The sequence below is a fragment of the Eulemur rufifrons genome, chromosome 30 (assembly GCF_041146395.1).
Source record: "Eulemur rufifrons isolate Redbay chromosome 30, OSU_ERuf_1, whole genome shotgun sequence".
NCBI lineage: Eukaryota > Metazoa > Chordata > Mammalia > Primates > Lemuridae > Eulemur > Eulemur rufifrons.
The window spans coordinates 91,444,274-91,464,899 of NC_091012.1; the positions used below are offsets into that span (position 1 = coordinate 91,444,274).

Genomic DNA, 20,626 nt, shown 5'->3' on the forward strand with positions numbered 1-20,626 from the left:
ATAAGCTGTAAGCTTCAGAAAGGCGTTCTAAGAATGCCGCTGGGGGCTCGTTAGGCCCCTGTATGGTCTCACTTGCCTTGGATAGATTGGTCGGCTTTTCGGCAGCTGCCCGTATCCCCCTAAGCAGAGTCTGGCGATACCGTTTGAGAGCCTCCTTACCTCGTTCCTTATTTGGGTCCCAGTCCGGGCACATGGCCGGGAAGACAAACGCAGGTGGCCCCTTTGGGCCAGGAATTGTCTATGGGTGACAAAACTCTTAGAATAGCCATGGGTAGAGAGACAATTGACAAAGTTGGTTAATTTTATGGCATATAACAACGTAATGTAATAACTATAATTATCACTGATAATATATATGAAGATATATCAATATTTTACAATTTAGAACATATATTAATAACATTTTTATACAAATATAATCCCAAGAAAGTTAACACAATTTTTTATTTGACAATCCTTCCTGTATAGTTTTAACATGCCAAACAAGCCCAATATGTCTCCCTTAGACTTTCAGTGGCCCTAATATTTTAAAAAAGCTAATTTGAGGTCAAAAAGACTGGAATTTGGATTTTGGAAAGTTTGTCAACTTGATAAAGCATAAAAACTTTGTTTTTTTAGACCAGTTATCAAAAAGGTAAAGAAAAACCTTCTGTAGTGATTTTTTTTAAGAAAAGGGCATAAATTATAAATCAGGTAATTTCATTAACAGCAAATTAATCTTTTAAGAAAATCAAAATTTTTCTTTTTAATTGTAGCCAGTTTGCTCACATATAAAATTTCTTCATAAATCCTCTTTCATGGACTTTATCCCATCTTGCATAGACCAGCTACAGCATACTTAAAACTTTCTATTTTGCCTTAACTTTTCCTTTTCCATATAAGATTCTTTCTTATACAATACTATTCTCCTCTCTGTTTAACCTTTCTTACCAAAAATATGTTTATATATTCATAGCCTTTTTACATCTCTTTCTCTTATTTCACTGCTTCTTTTCTATCTTGTTTTTATTATTTTTTCTAAATCTATATTTTGAATCAACCTTTAAATAACCTCTGAATTAGACAAAATTACATATATATTTTTAATAAGAACACATTTTAGGTTTTTTCCATAATTTTTCTTATTAAAAACATATCTTGGCTGGATGTGGTGGCTCACACCTGCAATCCTAGCACTCTGGGAGGGGGAACTTGCCTTAAAGGAAGGACGGGCACCCCTGGCAAAGAATCAGGAGACAAACTGGAATGGGAGCTGCTCCGCGTATGAGGAGGATGGAGGGGCCCCTTCTCCTGACTAGTCAGTCGGGGCTCAAGGGAAGCAATAGGATATGGAGGGGGTTCCATTGGGAGGGGGTCCTCTGGGGGATCAGTCAGGACCAGGCTTGGTTTTGGCCTTTCCTCCAGGGGTGGTTTAGCCACGAGGACTGTTCCGGTTTTGGCAGTCTCATTTTTAGGGGTCTCAAGGCGAGACTGTAATTATCCAGAGTCATCCACCAAGGCACACTCCAGATCTGCAGGCAAAAATTATATCTTGGTAGATAAATTCAGACAACCGTGGGAGAACCGATCTGGGGGCCCTGGGAAACTGAAAACCACGGCCTACACTCAGATGGTGAGGGTGACTTTGGTGCTGCCCTCCCACGCCAAGGGAGGGCATTTGTATATACATACAATGGAATATTGTATGGAATATTTCAGCCTTTATTAAAGGCTTTCCTTCTTATTAAGAAGGAAATTCTGTAATATGTGACAACATGATGACCCTTGAGGATATTATCCTAAGTGAAATATGCCAGTCACATAAAGACAAATATTGCATAATCCCACTTATATGAATTATCTAAAATAGTCAAATTCATAGAATCAAATAAAGGAATGGTGGTTTCCAGGAGCTGTGGGAAGGGGGAAATGGACAGTTACTAAGCAATGGGCAAAAAGTTTCAGTCAAGCAGGATGAATAAGCTCTAGAGATCTGCTGTACAGCACTCTACTTATAGTCAACAATAATGTATTGTACAATTAAAAATTTGTTAAGACAGCAGATCTCATATTAAATGTTCTTACCACATGGAAAAAAAAAAAAGAAAGGATACAACTCCAAAGCTAAACAGGTTCCTGGAATATGCCCCCTAGCATGTTAAATTTCAAATCTGATGGCCAGTGTGACTTAATCTAAACCAATCCCTTCCTTCCTCTACAATGCTATTATTCTTTCTTGACCTAAGCAGAACTGGCTCAGGGAGCAAACCTAAGCCTACAGACTGGCCTCATCAGGAGATAAAGCTATGTTAATGTTAGGAGGACAACTAGTTGGGGGGCGGGGTAGGGGTAGTCAAGAGCTGACAGTATCATGCTAATCAAAAAGGAATTTCCAACTTGATTCTCATGAGGAACCTTAATCAGTTGCATTCAGGGCATTTAACTTTAGGGACTAAAGGATAGAATTGTACTGACACTGAACAAACTGCATCAGTAGAGGAATTTTTCAAAAGAGGCATAACTCAGTCCTTTCAACCAAATGCACATTGTGTAAATATTACAATGAATCTAGTTATCTGATATTTTTCACACTCCTATGTAAGGTTCATAACCAAATTCAACTTGCCAAACCAATGCTATCCCTAAGCATCTTCTCTATAGGCATCTGTATTTATTACTCTTCTATTCTCATTACATCCTGTTATCTTTTGTTACCCTTTGTAGCAAAGCCCTGCTGTTCTTGACTGAGAATCTTCTGCAGATGGACTTTTGGGTTGTTTCCACATCTTGGCTATTGTGAGTAGTGCTGCAGTGAACATGAGAGTGGGATCTCTTCAAGATCCTTATTTCAATTCTTATACATAAATACACAGAAGTGGGATTGCTGGATCGTATGGTAGTTCTGTTTTTAATTTTTTGAGGAATCTTTATACTATTTTCCATAGCAGCTGCATTCCTACCAACAATGTTCAAGGGTTCCAATTTCTCCACATCCTCATCAACACTTCTTATTTTCCATTTTTTTTATAGAGATCATCCTCTATCAAATGTCATTTTGGCTTTGATTTGTATTTCCCTGATGATTAGTAATGTTGAGAATTTTTCATATACCTGTTGGCCATTTCTATGTCTTTTTGGAGAAATTTTTGGTGCTTTTTAATATTTTTATCTCTATTGAAATTCTCACTTTGTTCATGCTCATGAAGATGCTGTTGACCTTAGTGAGCATCTTCATGAGAGTTATTTTTAATTCTCTATCAAGTAAATCATGTAACTCTATTTCATGAGGGTTGGTTTCTGGTGTTTGTCTTGTTCCTTTGTTTGGAACATCTTTGCCTGATTCTGTATTTTCCTTGACTCTCTGTGTCGGTGTCTGTGCATTAGACAAAGAAGGCACCTCTCTCAGTCTTCACAGGCTTGCCTTGTACAGAAGACCCCTACCAATCAGCCCTGCCAGAGATTCTGAGAGGCTCTACCAACTCTTACCCTACCCAGGAAGAATGCCCCGCCTGCATTTTATCTTAAAGGACTGCAATGCTGTCCTTGCCTCGGCTGGTGTGAATCAAGTTGCTCAACTGCATGACATTGAAAATATGTTTTGAAAGGACCAGAATTATTTTGACAAAAATGAGTTATATAAAATATTAACCACTTAAGAAAACATTCACATATCAAAATTAATGTCTTCATAGTACCATATACTATGTAACCAGAAATTATAATTGGTGTTCTATAATAACATCTTAGGATTTTTTTTAAAAGAAGGAACTCAAAAATTATATTGGGTTTTTGTTTTCTTTTCAAAAATATCTCTAAAATTGTTTTTAAGCAATATTTGGATTTTTAAAAACATCATTTTTAAAATTTCCATGATCCTGTTATCAATATTTTGGGCAAGGGATATAATATATGTCCCTCAGCCCGATACTTGCCTAATCTTATTAATAGAGGAGTCAATATGTTTGATATCAGTCTTTTCATCAAATAATTTGTAGGAGAAAGGAAAATAGGAGTTTTTCTTTTCATATATATCTTTTCACCTAAAGCATTGAAAATATGTGTAAGTGTATTTTCCCTAATACCTCTGCTCATGCAGTGGGTATTGAAGATTCCATGTGTTGTGAAAAATATTTGATTGAGTATATTTGAATGTAATTTGCTTTGTGAAGTCTTTATTTGAGTTTATTCTCTGACGTTTAACTGAAAATTTTTTGTAGCTGATTTATTGTTTGATGTGGGCTTTCACTTGTTTATTGTAGCAGGATAAAAAATTTTTATTTTAGCAGCTTAAAAATCTGTTGGAAGGTGCTTTTATAGTATTCTTATGAATATTAATAACATTCTTGCTACTTTGATGCTCAATAATGTGGCAAGAAATTAGAATATAGCTTATGGAGACTTCTGTTACATGAGTGTGGGAAAAAACCCTCAATTTTGATGATAGGAAGGGCATCAATTGTGATCCTACATCATGCTTGGGTTTTTTTTTTTTTTTTTTGAGATGGTGGTCTTGCTGTGTTGCCAAGGCTCGTCCTGAACTCCTGGGCTCAAGTGATCCTCTTGCCTTAGCCTTCTGACTAGCTGGGATTACAGACATGTACTACCACACCCAGCTAATGCTTGGGTTTTATGGAATTCCATGGCCTAGTAAGATTCAGCTATATAGAATCTGGAGCTCAGACTGTCTGGAAAACAGTGACATCATTTGTACAGATTCAATAACTTGTTAATGTTGTTGCTAATTGGGCATGTCATTTTTTTCTCACAAAGTAAGGTCAAGACTTCAGAGCCAGCATAACTTCGCTATGTCTGTCAAATGCTTGAAAGTATAAAGTATTTCAGTTTTACAGAGTACATATCCAGGTCTTCCTCAGAATTTCTACATTTTCTAGTTTTGAATGCAGTATTAACTTCTATTTTGTACTTTTAAGATTTCCTATAATAACATTACTATTTGTGAAGTCAATGCATTTTACTTTCTGAGAACGAGTAATGATGATTAAGTTATAAACAAGTGACTCCAAGGAATACAGATTTTATTTGAAAATTGCACTCTAGCTTAAAGAAACTATCTCCAGTTTGGTTTTACTCTAAGGATCATTTCAAATTCCTTCATGCTATATTCATTTGCCCAGTGACCTAGGAACAGGTTTCAAAACAATTTGCTACTTTTAGCCTATGGTGATTGTTCACAGCACATTTATCATTCATTGTTATTTCAGAAATTGTTGAAAACCTGATCGGAAAAGATAATTCACCTAGCATACCTGAGGCAATTGATAGACTCTTCATGAACATAGCAAATATTAACAGGGAATCTATGGCTGAAATACAGGATGCTCAGGTTGGTGTAAAAATAATTTTGTTTATGATAAGTTTTAATGATTCATCATTTTAACCAATGTATAAGTAAAAAAATTCTTTATGCTTAATCATTGCTAAACACATAGAAATCTATTTTTTGGATTTTTCAAGCCTAATTTAGGGAAAATAAAGTTTTAGAAACCAATGGAAAATACATGCTCAAGTTTAATATTTATTATTTAACCCCTCTAGGCTTCATTTTCTCATCTGTTAAATGATAATAATAATACCCATTTCCCAGTGTTGTTGTGAATAGTAAATACAATAACATATATAAGATACTGGACACATAGTAGTTAGTCACTAAATAATAGTTCTCTTTTCCTTCCCTTTGCAGCAAAGTAGGAAACTACCCAGTAGTGGAGACTCAATTGAAATAAGCTTTCAGAAGTGCTTTTTTAGGGAGTAATTGTTCTAATGTTTAAATGAAGGTCTGTCATTTATTTAATGTGGAAATTGCCTTGAGGATCTGAAACACTTTTGGGAACATTTACCTTGGGCAAACACTTCCATCTTGGTGACTGCTCATATGGAAAGATGAGAAGAAAGTTTATTGTAAATCTCTCCTCTTTATATGTAATACATATATATATTATAAACTTTATTTAAATAAAATTAAATTCATATACCATGCAATTCACCCACTTCAAATGTAAAATTCAATAGTTTTTAGTATTTCACAGTTAGTTGTGTACCCATCACCACAGTTAATTTTAGAACATTTTTATCACTCCAAAGGGAACCCTCACACCTATTCACTTCCATTTCCTCCCACTCCCTTCTTCCCTTGCTCAGGCCCTAGGCAGCCACTAGTGTACTTTCAGTCTTTATGGATTTGCCTATTCTGGACATTTTATGTAAATGGAATCATATAATGTGTGGTCTTTTGTGACTGACTTCTTTCACTTAGCATAATGTTTTCAGGGTTTATCCCTGTTGTCTTATGTATCTGTACTTCATACCTTTTTATGACTGAATAATATTACATTCTATGGATATACCCTATTTTGATTTCCCATTCTTCTATTGATGAACATTTTTATTTCACTTTTTGGCTATTATGATTAATACTGCTATGAATATTTATGTACAGGTTTTTATGTTTTTATTTTTCTTAGGTATATACCTAAGAATGAAATTGCTGGGTAATGTGGTAACTCTGTTTAAACTTTTGAGGAACTGCCAGATTGTTTTCCAAAGTGGCCGTACCATTTTACATTCCCACTAGCAGTATATGAGGGATCCAGTTTTTCCACCTCCTTGAGGACATTTGTTATTATTTGTCTTTTTGATTATGGGTATGAAGTGTTATCTCATTGTGTTTGGTTTTTTAAATCATGGTAAAAATATATATATATATATATAACATAAAACTTACCATCTTAGCCATTTTTAAGTGTACAGTTCACTGGTATTAAGTATGTTCATGTTTTTGTGTAACCATTCTCCAGAACTCTTTTCATCTTGCAAAACTGAAACTCTATACCCATTAAACAATTCCACCTTGCCCCCTAAAATTAATATGAATTTTAGGATCACCTTGTCATCCACCATTCTACTTTCTGTTTCTATAAATTTGACTACTCTCGGTACCTCATACAAATGGAATCATATAATAGTTGTTTTTTTTGTGACTGACTTATTTCTCTTAACATAATGTCCTCAAGGTTCATTCATATTGCAGCATGTGTCAGAATTTCCTTCTTTTTAAGACTGAATAATATTCCATTGTATGTATATACCACATTTTGTTTATCCATTCATTTGTCGATGGGCACTTGAGTTGCTTCCTCCTTATGCCTATTTTGCCTATTTGCCTATTGTGAATAATGCTGCTATGAGCGTGCAATTGGCGTGCAAATATCTGTTCAAGTCCCTGCTTTCAATTCTTTTGGATAAATACCCAGAATTGGAATTGCTGGATCGTATGGTAATTCTATTTTTAATTTTTTTTGAGACAGGGTCTTGCTAAGTTGCCCAGGCTGGTCTTGAACTCCTGGGCTCAAGTGATTCTCCCACCTCAGCCTCATGAATAACTGGACTATAGGCACATGCTACCATGCTTGGCTTATTTTTAATTTTTTGAGTAACTGCCATACTGTTTTCCAAAGCAGCTATACAATTTTACATTCCCATAAACAGTGCACAGGGTGCCAGTTTCTCCACATTCTTACCAACACTTGTTATTCTCTGTTTTTTTTTTTGATAGTGGCCATCCTAGTGAGTGTGAGATAGCATATCAGTGAGGCTTTGATTTGCATTTCCCTGATGGCTAATGATGTTGCAGAACATTTTTTTAAATGTGCTTATTGGCTATTTATATATATATCTTCTTTGGAGAAATATCTGTTAAGATCATTCACCAATTTTTTTTGGCCAGGCGCGGTGGCTCACGCCTGTAATCCTAGCACTCTGGGAGGCCGAGGTGGGCGGATCGTTTGAGCTCAGAAGTTCGAGACCAGCCTGAGCAAGAGCGAGACCCCATCTCTACTAAAAATAGAAAGAAATTATATGGACAGCTAAAAATATATAGAGAAAAAATTAGCCGGGCATGGTGGTGCATGCCTGTAGTCCCAGCTACTCGGGAGGCTGAGACAGGAGGATCGCTTGAGCTCAGGAGTTTGAGGTTGCTGTGAGCTAGACTAACGCCACGGCACTCACTCTAGCCTGGGCAACAGAGTGAGACTCTGTCTCAAAAAAAAAAAAAAGATCATTCACCAATTTTTAAATTGGGTTTTCTTTTTATTATGAGTAGTTGGAGTTCCTTATATATTCCAGGTACATATCCCTTATCAGATACATGATTTGCAAATATTTTCTCTTATTTTATGAGTTGTCTTTTCACTTTCTTGATGGTATCCTTTGAAATGATCTAGTTTTGATGAAGTCTAATTTATCTGTATCTTTTTCACTAGACATGTAAGACATTTTCCCATGTTAAAAACATATTTTTCATGACCACTATTTAATTTAATTTGTTTTTTTCTTTCTTGAGACAGGGTCTTGCTCTGTCGCCCCAGCTAGAGTGCAGTGGCATTGTAGCTTGCTACAACCTCAAACTCCTGGGTCCAAGTGAGCCTCCTGCCCACAGGCGCACACCACTATGCTCAGCTAACTTTTCTTTTTGTAGAGATGGAGTCTTGCTCTTGCTCAGGCTGGTCTGGAACTCCTGGCCACAAGTGATCCTCCTGCCTCGGCCTCCCAAAGTGCAAGGATTATAGGCATGAGCCACTGCACCCAACCATAACCACTATTTTATTTATTTATTTTTAGTATTTTTTTTTTTTTTTTTTGAGACAGAGTCTCACTCTGTTGCCCGGGCTAGAGTGCCATGGCGTCAGCCTAGCTCACAGCAACCTCAAACTCCTGGGCTCAAGCAATCCTCCTGCCTCAGCCTCCTGAGTAGCTGGGACTATAGGCATGCGCCACCACGCCTGGCTAGCTTTTTTTTTTTTCTATCTATATTTTTAGCTGTCCAAATCATTTCTTTCTATTTTTTACTAGAGAGAGGGTCTCGCTCTTGCTCAGGCTGGTCTCGAACTCCTGACCTCGAGCAATCGTCCCGCCTTGGCCTCCCAGAGTGCTAGGATTACAGGCATGAGCCACCGCGCCTGGCCTATTTTATTTATTTTATTTTATATTATTTTGAGACAGAGTCTTGCTTTGTTACCTGGGCTAGAGTGAGTGCCGTGGCGTCAGCCTAGCTCACAGCAACCTCAAACTCCTGGGCTTAAGTGATCCTACTGCCTCAGCCTCCCGAGTAGCTAGGACTACAGGCACGTGCCACCATGTCCCGCTAATTTTTTCTATATATATTTTAGTTGGCCAGATAATTTCTTTCTATTTTTAGTAGAGACGGGGTCTTGCTCTTGCTCAGGCTGGTCTCGAACTCCTGACCTCGAGCGATCCACCTGCCTCGGCCTCCCAGAGTGCTAGGATTACAGGCGTGAGCCACCACGCCCGGCCATAACCACTATTTTAAATGGCTGAATACAATTCGATCAAAGGGATTTATCATAATTCACCTATTCATTATTGGATATTTATATTGTTCCTCATTTTTCACTATTATAAATGATGACATTAGAAACACTACTAAGTGCAAAGATTATCCCCCTACACATTTTGTACTATTTCCTTAGGATAGAGTCTCAGAAGAGCAATTATTAATACTAGGTCAAAAGATATGAACATTTTTGGCTCTTTTTACATATCGCAAAATTGCTTTCCAAAATGCCAGAAAAGGTAGCTTCTTTAAGCTGTTTTAGTCTAGATGTTCATTTACCCCCTTAACACATCAAACCATTTGTTTCTCTGGGAAAGTTGGAGTGAATATTAACTCCATGTGTTTTTAGTGATACAAATCAAATAATACTTCATGTGAAAGTCATCATTAGATCACCTGTGGCATGGGGATACTATGTAAGACGGATGGAAGTAGGCATGAGAATTAGCTCAGAATAGTAAGTGAAATGATAGCCATACTAAATAAATCATCTGTTTAAATGGAAGCTCATGGGAAAAATGTGAAACTGCAGGTGAGAAAAGTGGCACTGGAGAAAGATTTAAAACTAAAATACAGCCTAGGTGCAGTGGCTCACGCTTGTAATCCCAGCACTTTGGGAAGCCAATGCATGAGGATTGCTTGAGGCCAGGAGTTCAAGATCAGCCTGGGCAACATAGTGAGACCCCCATCTCTACCAAAAATAAAAAAAATTAGCCGGGCGTGGTGGAGCATACCTATAGTCCCAGCTACTCAGAAGGCTGAGGCAGGAAGATTGCTGGAGGTCAGGAGTTTGAGGTTGCAGTGAGCTATGATGATGTGACTGCACTCTAGCCCGGGTAACATAGCAAGACCTTGTCTTAAGAAAAACCCAACAGGCCGGGCGCGGTGGCTCACACCTGTAATCCTAGCACTCTGGGAGGCCGAGGCGGGCGGATCGCTCAAGGTCAGGAGTTCGAGACCAGCCTGAGCAAGAGCAAGACCCCGTCTCTACTAAAAATAGAAAGAAATTATATGGACAACTAAAAATATATATATAGAAAAATTAGCCGGGCATAGTGGCGCATGCCTGTAGTCCCAGCTACTGGGGAGGCTGAGGCAGGAGAATCGCTTGAGCCCAGGAGTTTGAGGTTGCTGTGAGCTAGGCTGACGCCACGGCACTCACTCTAGCCTGGGCAACAAAGTGAGACTCTGTCTCAAAAAAAAAAAAAAAAAAAAGAAAAACCCAACAAACTAAAATACAATCTTGTACTACCATCGTGCATAAATTGGGTTCTTTGGGCTTATCCAGTTATTTTTCCTATTAGTCATATTACTACCAATATGTTTAATGTAAGACAATGGTATATAGCTTCTCTTATATTCACCATAGCACTCTGGGAGATTTAGGCCAGGGCTATGCCATATTGGTCTCAAGCAATAGTACCATCCAGGACCAATTATTGCCTTCAGAGGTCTCTTTCCAGAAACCAACCTATCCCCAATTGCACATACTTTGTATCTTCATTTTTTCCTTTAGATACTATGAGCGTGATTTAGTTTTGCATCCAGTTGACTGAGTTCTACCTGATAGAAATATAAACCCCAAAAGAAACATTAGAAACTGCCCCCTAGTCCCCAGAAAAAACATAATAAAACAACAAATTAATACTATAAGTACTACATAAGTTATATAAGACATGATCTTTGATATCCAGAAGCCTAGTTGGGAAATAACTGAAACAGTTAAAGAATAAATGATACAAAGTAGTATAATTAATGCTCAGTTGTGTGAAACTTAATAAATACAGGAATTCAAAGAAGGAAGAGCAATGTAGATTGCAGTGGTTGCTAAAAACTTCATGGATGTTGCTGGTGAGACTTAACTCGATTTGAGTTACATAAAGACAAAGGGAGGGGAGGAGGTATATCAGGTGAAGCCAACACTATGAATAAAGATACATAGATAGGAATGAACAAGTTGTCTTCAGGGGACAGTGAGATAATTACTCTGACAGTGGATAAGTTTTTGGGGGGAGAAGTAGAATGGGAGTAGACTATGGAGAGTCTGGAAATGAGCCACAATAGTTATATAAGCATACAACATGCAAGAATGAAAATATCATTGGAGGTGGACAGTATTTTAACTGGCTAAGGAAATATTTCTCTTTGACCAGGTTGAAGAAATGGCAGTAAACCTGTGGAATTGGGCAGTTACCAAGAGAGTAGGTTTGCTTATAAATGAAGAGCAGAAAGCTAAATGTACGTATACATTTTGTGACTCGTATTATGAGGAATGTTTTTACTATGCAATTAGGTAGTATTCCTGCAGTTTAAATAATGTTTTGACCAGTTCTTAGATGGAGATTTGTTAAGACAACTAAAAGCAACCCAGAATGACTGGTTTCTTAACCAAATAGGCTCCCTCAGTTTTACGATTTTTTTCAGAAGTTAGCTATTTATTGATAAAAATTTAGAGACATCACTGTAATAAATAGTCTGGAGGTGAGCAATAAAGATTATTAAAGGGTGGGAAAATGAGAACTTGAAGAAATGTTGAAGGACATGGATATTTCCTGTGGAGAAGAGATTGGATCAAAACCTTCAGGATTCTGAAGGACCATCAAATAGTAGTTTCCCCTTTCCATTAATAATAGAATGAAAAGTGTTGCTATGAGAGGGATGTAGAGTTTAAAGAGTGTAAAGAATAATTTCTTCATGAGGTGAATTGATAAACATTGGCATGAGTTACTGAGAAAAACTATAGTTCTTTTATACCAGTGAAGCAAACAACAAGAACAAGAACAAAGCAAAAACCCCAAACCAAACTCATCTTCTTGGATGCTTAAAATGTCATCCACTGTCTGGCAAAGTTCTAGTGCTTTAGCTAAATGGACAAGGTCTAGTGTGCTGACATTTACTGGTTTTCAACAAGTGTAGTAACAGCAAATGCCTTTATGGAAAGTATCTTGCCTTATTATAAAGGATACATTGAAGCAAGAAACAAAAGGGTGAACCTCTGGACTGCTTGACTTTGTAAAGATAAATGGCTTTTGCCTGTATACAACAAATAGAATTTACTATTAAGTATTTATCTTTATGAACATAAATGAAACTGCATACAACTTTGGTGTAGGTATAGAATAATTGTGATTAATCTAATCAATAATATACTTACTCATGAGTCCAATCCTCTATTAGCATGTTTAGAGAACAATTCTCTCTCTAACTCTCAGGTAAATGTTGATATCATTGGCTAGGCGTGGGTGGCTCACACCTGTAATCCTAGCACTCTGGGAGGCCGAGGCAGGCGGATCGTTTGAGCTCAGGAGTTTGAAACCAGCCTGAGCAAGAGCGAGACGCTGTCTCTACTAAAAAATAGAAAGAAATTAGCTGGACACCTAAAAATATATAGAAAAAATTAGCCAGGCATGGTGGCGCATGCCTGTAGTCCCAGCTACTCAGGAGGCTGAGGCAGAAGGATTGCTTGAGCCCAGGAGTTTGAGGTTGCTGTGAGCTAGGCTGACACCACGGCACTCTAGCTAGGGTGACAGAGTGGGAATCTGCCTCAAAAAAAAATGTTGATATCATTGCTCCCAGCAGCCTTAGATCCTGTAAATATGGGGAGGGAAGTGTTAGGAATTTGTCTGTGGGAGAAATTTAGCACACAGATGAACTGTGCAATAATATTAAAATGCTTTCATTCTTAATTCTTACCATTCTACATATCAAGGAATATTGCTCTAGCTGTTTTTCACTACTTGTCAAATAACAGGGATATGGTAGATGCAGTAGGTGCTGCAGCCCTGGGACCTTTTCCCATGTACTTTCTCACTTCATGTAGCAGTTCTTAATCAGATATTTGGGTGCTTGTTCTATGTATAGTACTTTTTTGATGCAGTGGAGAATAGGATGTTAGTGCAGGAAGCCTACAATTTAAAAGAATTTTGTTTCAAAAATATGTTGATTGGAAGATAATTTGTCTCTTTAAAAACATATTTAGTCTACCTGGATTATGCTACATGATGAAATAAGTCATCAAGATTTATAAGCCACAATTTTTATTATTTGCAACAATTATGGAACAATGAGCAGAAATAGGAAAGCCAGAAGTAGAGGAATGACTTATAACACTTAGTTTTAGACCTGTTACATTTGAGGTGACAGTAAGATTGGATATATGAGACTAGAGCTTATGAGAAGGGTCAGCGCTGGGCCTATAGATTTGCCAGTTATTTACATGGAGGTGGTAGCTGAAGCCACAAGAGTAGTTGAGTCCTCTGAGGGAGAAAATAAAGAGCAGTGGTTCTTAAATATGGGTAAAAACCAGAATCACCTGTTAAGCCTGTTAAAAATACAGATGTCCAGGCCCTACCATTCATTGGTGGTTTTTGTTCATTTAGGTTCAGGATGAAATCTAGGCATGTCTATAATTTGAAAAAATTTCTCAGGAATTCTCATGCACACCAAATTTTAAGAACCAGTGGTTTTGAGAGAAGTACAGAGTAGTGAGATTTTAACTTTAAATCTTCTATTTAAAGACTGGGAAGAAAAAGAACAAGGATGGGAGAGCAAAAGGAACATTCAAAAAATTCTAGAGGAGACTTACTATCTATTTATTGAGTGCATACTCCTTGTAGGGTTGTACCATGTTACAGCAGGCAGCAGGTGAAGGGGACAAGGTAAGATACCACAACAATGATACCAAGCATACATTATACTTGAGGATCTGAGAAGGAAAGGGTTACAGTAAATAAACAATAAAAATAAAAAATTCATAAATGTCAGTGTACAACATTGTGTTTATCCAAAGTCAATTCAAGTATCAGGCTGTGGGCACTGATAGAGTAGAGTAAGCAGATGTTCAATGGAGTCAGTCAGCAAGCACCTAACCAAGATATTTATAATATAGAGAGGTCAAGAACAGGCAAATGAGAAGATGAGGATAGAGCAACAGCATCAAAGAAAACGTCTGTATACTGAAATAGTAGTCTGTTTCAGCCTCAGCTGCCTTTGGCGTGAAGGCTTATTGATGATAACTATAAACAGCTGGAGTATGAATGTGAGGATGGGAGCAAAGTTTAGACTAAGACATTTCCCACAGAGGGACAGTGTTCAATTCTGAAGCAGGATAGTTCAGGCCAAGGGAGTTACATTTTTCAAAAAGGTTATGATCATTGTGAAATGTTGCTGTGAAGTTAGGAAGGGTAATCTTTGGGAGTGCAGTTTTAGTAAAGTGGTAACGATGTAAAACAGATTGCAGGGGCTTAAGGAGATGAGTGAGTAGCAAGAAAATAGAGATAGTAGATAGACTATTCAATTCAAGAAGTTTGGCAATGAAAGGAAGAGAGAAATGGGATGCAAGCTTGAAGCACAGTGGGGTCAGTTGATTTTTTTTCAAGGTGGGGGAGGTGAGTATGTTTGAAAGTAGAGAGGATGGACTAAATTGAGAAGGAGGTACACAATATACCTTTATTTTCTTTTAACATTAACAGGTTTATACTAAGGTACACATGTGCTTGACTTGGAAATCCAACTTTATTTACAAATATTCTGTAAACAAAGATGCCATTCAACCCCTTTAAAATATTATAATTGATAATTTCCACAAAATCCATTTACATAGTTTCAAGCTTTCTGCATAAAACTGTATTATGGGATGGGCAAACAATCTCACAAGATGGTCTAAGGCATAAAAATAAAGCAAAATAAAAACAACTTATCCAGCATGAATGTGTCATTGACAGAGAGAATGAAGAATTAAGAGTCACATCCTTCAATGTGCTACTCCACCAAGAAATGGAAACGTGATAATTTTGGGGGGAGGTAAATGCTTCATAATAAACCATCTTCTTATGTAGTACAGTTTAATTGTGATTGTTTAAGATTGCTCTTGCAGACTAATAATTATGCTGATTTTTTTAAAAAGCCATCATTGTAAAAAGGGCATAGATTTTTCTAGATTTTTTTTACCAATGAAAATATTCTGATACTGATCTGGTCTCAATATTCAGACCAATTAATAAAATAACAAATACATGAAAAGAACTTAAAAACACAATCATCATGTGACTGTGACTTACAAAATTAGAATTCTCCCTGAAATCAGAGAGTATTACTCCTCAGTAGTGTCTATAAATTTGAATTCTTCATAGCTGAGATAATATACAGACAAAATATTTAACCAAAGATTTAAAAATAAAATTATCCAAATTACACATTATTTTGTATATAGTAAATTATTTTTTTAAAATCCTTTAAATTTTATCCAGGAGGATAATGATTCTCATGTCATGGCTAAGTCACAAGGAACTTCAAAACTTTGGGAAAAAAAATTCATCCCTGAGAAGTGAGAGATAGAAAAGTATCTAAAAAAAAACGGAAGCAACAGTCCTGCACCCTTTTAACAATCTTTACCGGAGCATAAATTAACAGGCAGCAATGAAATGTATTCCAGTCCTGGGGAGTTACTACCTCTGATGATCTGATCTTTTTATAATGAAAATACAAGTGCAACATTAAAAAAAATCAGATAAATAGAAACTCTGGTTTTATTGTCTGCTTTACATTTTTGTCCAGTGCAAGGTCAGCCTGCTAAGATATGAATATTCCAAAGTAGTAACTTCTGCTGGCGTCTCTTCTTCTGAGTCTCCATTTCCTCCACTGATATTCACCCAGATAATAAAAGTAATACAATTGCAACTGAGTTTGCTATCATCAATGGCACTCTCATCACGGTTCTTACAGATCGAATAAGGTTCACTAGTTGAGATTTAATTCCTGGCTCCTCTCCGAATCCACCAATTCCCTGGTCTGTTCCCCAGCCAGTGTTCTTGAGGAATCGCTCCTCGTGCAGCATGGCGAGGGCATTGACGCAGAGCAGGGCTGCCTGCAGCAGTGAGTACAGGGTAAAGGCCATGGCCTTCCGGAGCCGCCTGGTGCCCAACTCCCGGATTCTTCTCCCGCCGCTGCCGCAAGGCCACAATATACCTTTGGAGAGGGGAAATAATTGAGATGTTAGAGTCCTTGAAAATACTGAAGGATTAGTGAACTTTGTAAAAAAAAAAAAAAGGAAACACTTAAAAAATTTTCAAAACTAGAAATTCAAGTCAATTTAAATATATGATTAGAAATTATGTTACCAAAAGTTTTTTTCAGAATAAATTAACTTTCTTAAATGATGATTAGATTTTACACTTCATGATAAGCAATAAAAATCTGGCCACTTCAATTACTCTGTAATTTCAGCTGGGCAATTCTTCTCTTTTCAATGGACTATTAATTAGAAATGGTATTAGCATAGGTAGAATGGCTGTTGAGATCTAACATAAAGGTGACTAGTTCAGTTATTTGTGAAGACATTTTTTAAAAACTTGGATATGTTTTATGATGAAAGAAACTAGAAATAAAGAGATTACAGTTATTCAAACTTGCCTATTTTCAGGGAAAATGAACTGTATAATGAAGATGTCTGTATTTTCTAAATTACACTTTAAGAACTGTTATCTCATCTACAGAAAAGAGTATATATGGAAAGTTTCACATTTTAGGAGAGAAATCTAAAACTGTTCTGATGTCCAGAGATTTTTGTCAGATGTTAAATAGCTTTAGGTTTCAATCCTGCTTAGAATTTTTCTTCTGCCAGCATGGTGCATACAAGAACAGTGGAGAATCAGTGAGTCTATGGGATTTAAGACCTGAAGAAATTAAAATTTGAGAATTAAATATCTCTCTAGAGCAGTAAGCAAATGATTCATTTAATAAGTTTCAGGTCATTTACTTTTGAAAATTGATTTTTTTAAAAGGCCTTTAAAATTCTTATTTTTAATAACAACAAAACTGGCTTTCCTTTCATCATCCTTTCTCTTTATAGGTGTACATAAAAGCAGAATGAATGTTTTGTGTTTATGGTTGTCTAATTACTGTTTTGCAGTATGTCATGTTGCTTGCAAATTGGCGTGTATGTGTGAAGGCTCAGTTGCTTCAGAAGACACTATTCGAAGACAGATTTTGGTAAGTGCAGATGCAATGAGATAGTTGTTACTCCTATGAAATGATTGAAGTTAGTGTAATACTAGAAGGGAGTTGAATCCTTTCGTGCTATCCACGTTCCTTTTATGATTGGTATATCTACTGCAGTTAAAGATCTCCACAATACTATAGTTATAGTGATTCAGTGAACTAAATACTGAACTTAAAATTCTGGATTGATGAATTATTTTTTGCTAGAGGTTTTTTTTTTTTTTTTTTGAGACAGAATGTCATTCTGTTGCCCTGGCTAGAGTGCAGTGGTGCAATCTAGCTCACTGCAACCTCTAACTCCTGGGCTCAAGCAGTCCTCCTACCTCAGCCTCCTGAGTAGCTGGGACCATAGGCCTGCGCCTCCGTGCCTGGTTCATTTTTTCTATTTTTAGTAGAGATGAGGTCTCGCTCTTGCTCAGGCTGGTCTTGAACTGCTGAACTTAAGTGATCCTCCCACCTGGGCCTCCCAGAGTGCTAGGATTATGTGAGCCACTGCACTCCGCCCTGCTTTTGACTTTTAGTGATTGATTTTTTTCTCATGTTGATTGAATACTTTTTTAATAATTATGTAAAATATTTACACAATTTCAAAGGCAAATCTACTAAGAAAAGTACAGTTGGCCCTCCGTAGCCTTGGGTTCCACATCCATGGATTCAACCAACCAAGGATCAAAAATATTACAGAGAAAATCCAATAAAAAATAACAATACAACAATAAGAAACAATACAAATAAAAAATAATACAATATAACAACTATTTCTCATAGTTCTGGGGACTAGACGTTCAAGATCAATGTGTCAGCAAGTTTGGTTTCTTGTGAGTACTTTCTCTGTGTCCTGCATAAGTCCACCTTCTTGCTGTGTTCTCACATGGCCTTTCCTCTGTGCATGCTCATTCCTGGTGTCTATTCGTGTGTCTCAATTCCCTCTGGTTATAAGGATGCCAGTTAGATGGGATTAGGGTCCACCCTAATGGCCTCATTTTAATTTAATCACTTCTTAAAGAAAGGCCCTATCTTCAAACACAGTCACATTCTGCGATGCTGGAAGTTAGGGCTTCAACATAATTTTTGGGGACATACTTCTGCTCATAACAATAATTCTTGATTTATCAACTTTATATATGATCTATTTATTTGCTGTCAGATGAGTATTTATCTCATATTATATTACCTCCCTTTACCCCCTCTTAATTTTTTTGCTTGTATTTATATTATACTATTTTAATTTATCTGATGGCTCCCTTTTAACACTTTAAATAATATATTTAAATTTAAAATTTTATTTTGTCTCAATTTTTTATTTTTAATTATGGGTTCATAATATTAATAGTTGTATATATTTATATGGTACATTTTTTTTTAAGACAGAGCCTTGCTCTATCACCCCGGGTGGAGTGCAGTAGCATCATCATAGCTGAATACAGCCTCAAACTCCTGGGCTCAATATATCCTCCTGCCTCAGCCTCCTGAGTAGCTGGGACTACAGGTGCCTGCCAACACACATGGCTAATTTTTCTATTTTTAGTGGAGAAGAGGTCTTGCTCTTGCTCAGACTGGTCTCGAACTCCTGAGCTCAAGCAATCCTCCTGCCTCAGCTTCTCAGAATGCTAGGATTACAGGAGTGAGCTATCACGCCTGACCTACATGTGATGTTTTGATAGAGGCATACAATGTGTATTAATCAAATCAGTGTAATTGGGGTATCCATCACCTCAAGCAATTATTTTTTCTTTATGTTTGGAACATTCCAATTCTACTCTTTTAGTTATTTTAAAGTATACCCTACCTTATTGTTGTCACTTTTTTGTGCTATTAAATATTGTTCATTCTAACTATAACTATAATTTTGTATCCATTAACCATTCCCACTTTACCACTCCCTCCCTGCTACCCTTCCCAGCCTCTGGTAACCATAATTCGACTCTCTGGCTCCAGGAGATCAATTGTTTTAGTATTTAGCTCCCAAGTATGAGTGAGAACATGTGAGGTTTGTCTTTCTGTGTTTGGCTTATTTCACTTAACATAATGTTCTCTAGTTCCATCCATGTTGTTTCAAATGTCTGGAACAGACTACAAAGTTTCTCCTTTTTCCACAACCTCTCCAGCATTCGTTATTGCCTGTTTTTTTGATACAAGCCATTTTAACTGGGGTGAGATGGTATCTCATTGGGGTTTTGATTTGCATTTCTTTGAAGACTAATGATGTTGAGCATTTTTTCATATGTCTGTTGGCCATTTGTATGTCTTCTTTTGAGAAATTTCTATTCAGATCTTTTGCCCATTTTTTAATGAGATGATTTGATTTTTTCCTATTGAGTTGTCAGAGCTCCTTATACATTCTAATTATTAATCCCTTGATTGATGGGTAGTTTGCAAATATTTTCTCCCATTCTGTGGTTTGTCTGTTCACTTTTTTGACTGTTTTCTTTGTTGTGCAGAAGCTTTTTAGCTTGATGTGATCCCATTTGTCCAATTTTGGTTTGGTTGCCTGTGCTTTGGGAGTTTTACTCAAGAAGTCCTTGCCCAGACCAATGTCCTGCAGCATTTCCACAATATTTTCTTTTAGTAGTTTCATAGTTTCTGGTCTTAGATTTAAATCTTTAATTCATTTTGATTTGATTTTTGTATACGATGAGAGGTAAGAGTCTAGATTCATTCTGCTGTGTATGGATATCAAATTCTCCCAGCACCACTTATTGAAGAGACAGTCATTTCCCCAATGTATGTTCTTGGCAGCTTTGTCGAAGATAAGTTCACTGTAGATGTATGGATTTATTTCTGGGTTCTCTATTCTGTTCCATTGGTCTATGTGTCTATTTTTATGCCAGTACCGTGCTGTTTTGGTTACTACAGTGCTGTAGTATAATTCGAAGTCAGGTAATGTGATTCCTCCATTTTTGCTCTTTTTACTCAGGATGGCTTTGGGTATTCCGGGTCTTTTGTGGTTCCATATAAATTTTAGGATTATCTTTTCTATTTCTTTTCAGAATGTCCTTGGTATTTTGATGGGGATTGCATTGAATCTGTAGATTGCTTTGGGTACTATGAACATTTTAACAATATTGATTCTTCCATCCATGAATGTGTAATATCTTTCCATTTTTTGTGTGTCCTCTTCAATTTCTTTCATCAATGTTTTATAGTTATCATTGTATAAATCTTTCACTTCTTTGGTTAATTTTCTTCCTAGATATTTTATTTTATTTGTAGCTATTGTTAATGGGATTATTTTCTTGGTTTCTTTTTCAGATTGTTTGCTGTTGGCATATAGAAATG

General features: G+C 36.7%; 1 protein-coding gene and 1 pseudogene across 1 annotated transcript in view; one reads left to right on the top strand and one right to left on the bottom strand.

Moving 5' to 3' along the window:
• Positions 1-267: 267 nt before the first annotated feature.
• Positions 268-20,626, top strand: part of TEX11 (testis expressed 11) — a 254,883-nt gene continuing 234,524 nt past the window's right edge. Inside the window, exons 1-4 of the mRNA XM_069464262.1 lie at positions 268-271; positions 5,175-5,323; positions 11,503-11,587; positions 17,259-17,338. Coding sequence (XP_069320363.1) covers positions 268-271; positions 5,175-5,323; positions 11,503-11,587; positions 17,259-17,338 — 318 coding nt within the window. The remainder of the gene's footprint in view (positions 272-5,174; positions 5,324-11,502; positions 11,588-17,258; positions 17,339-20,626) is intronic.
• LOC138378684 (immediate early response 3-interacting protein 1 pseudogene) lies at positions 15,996-16,244 on the bottom strand (annotated as a pseudogene).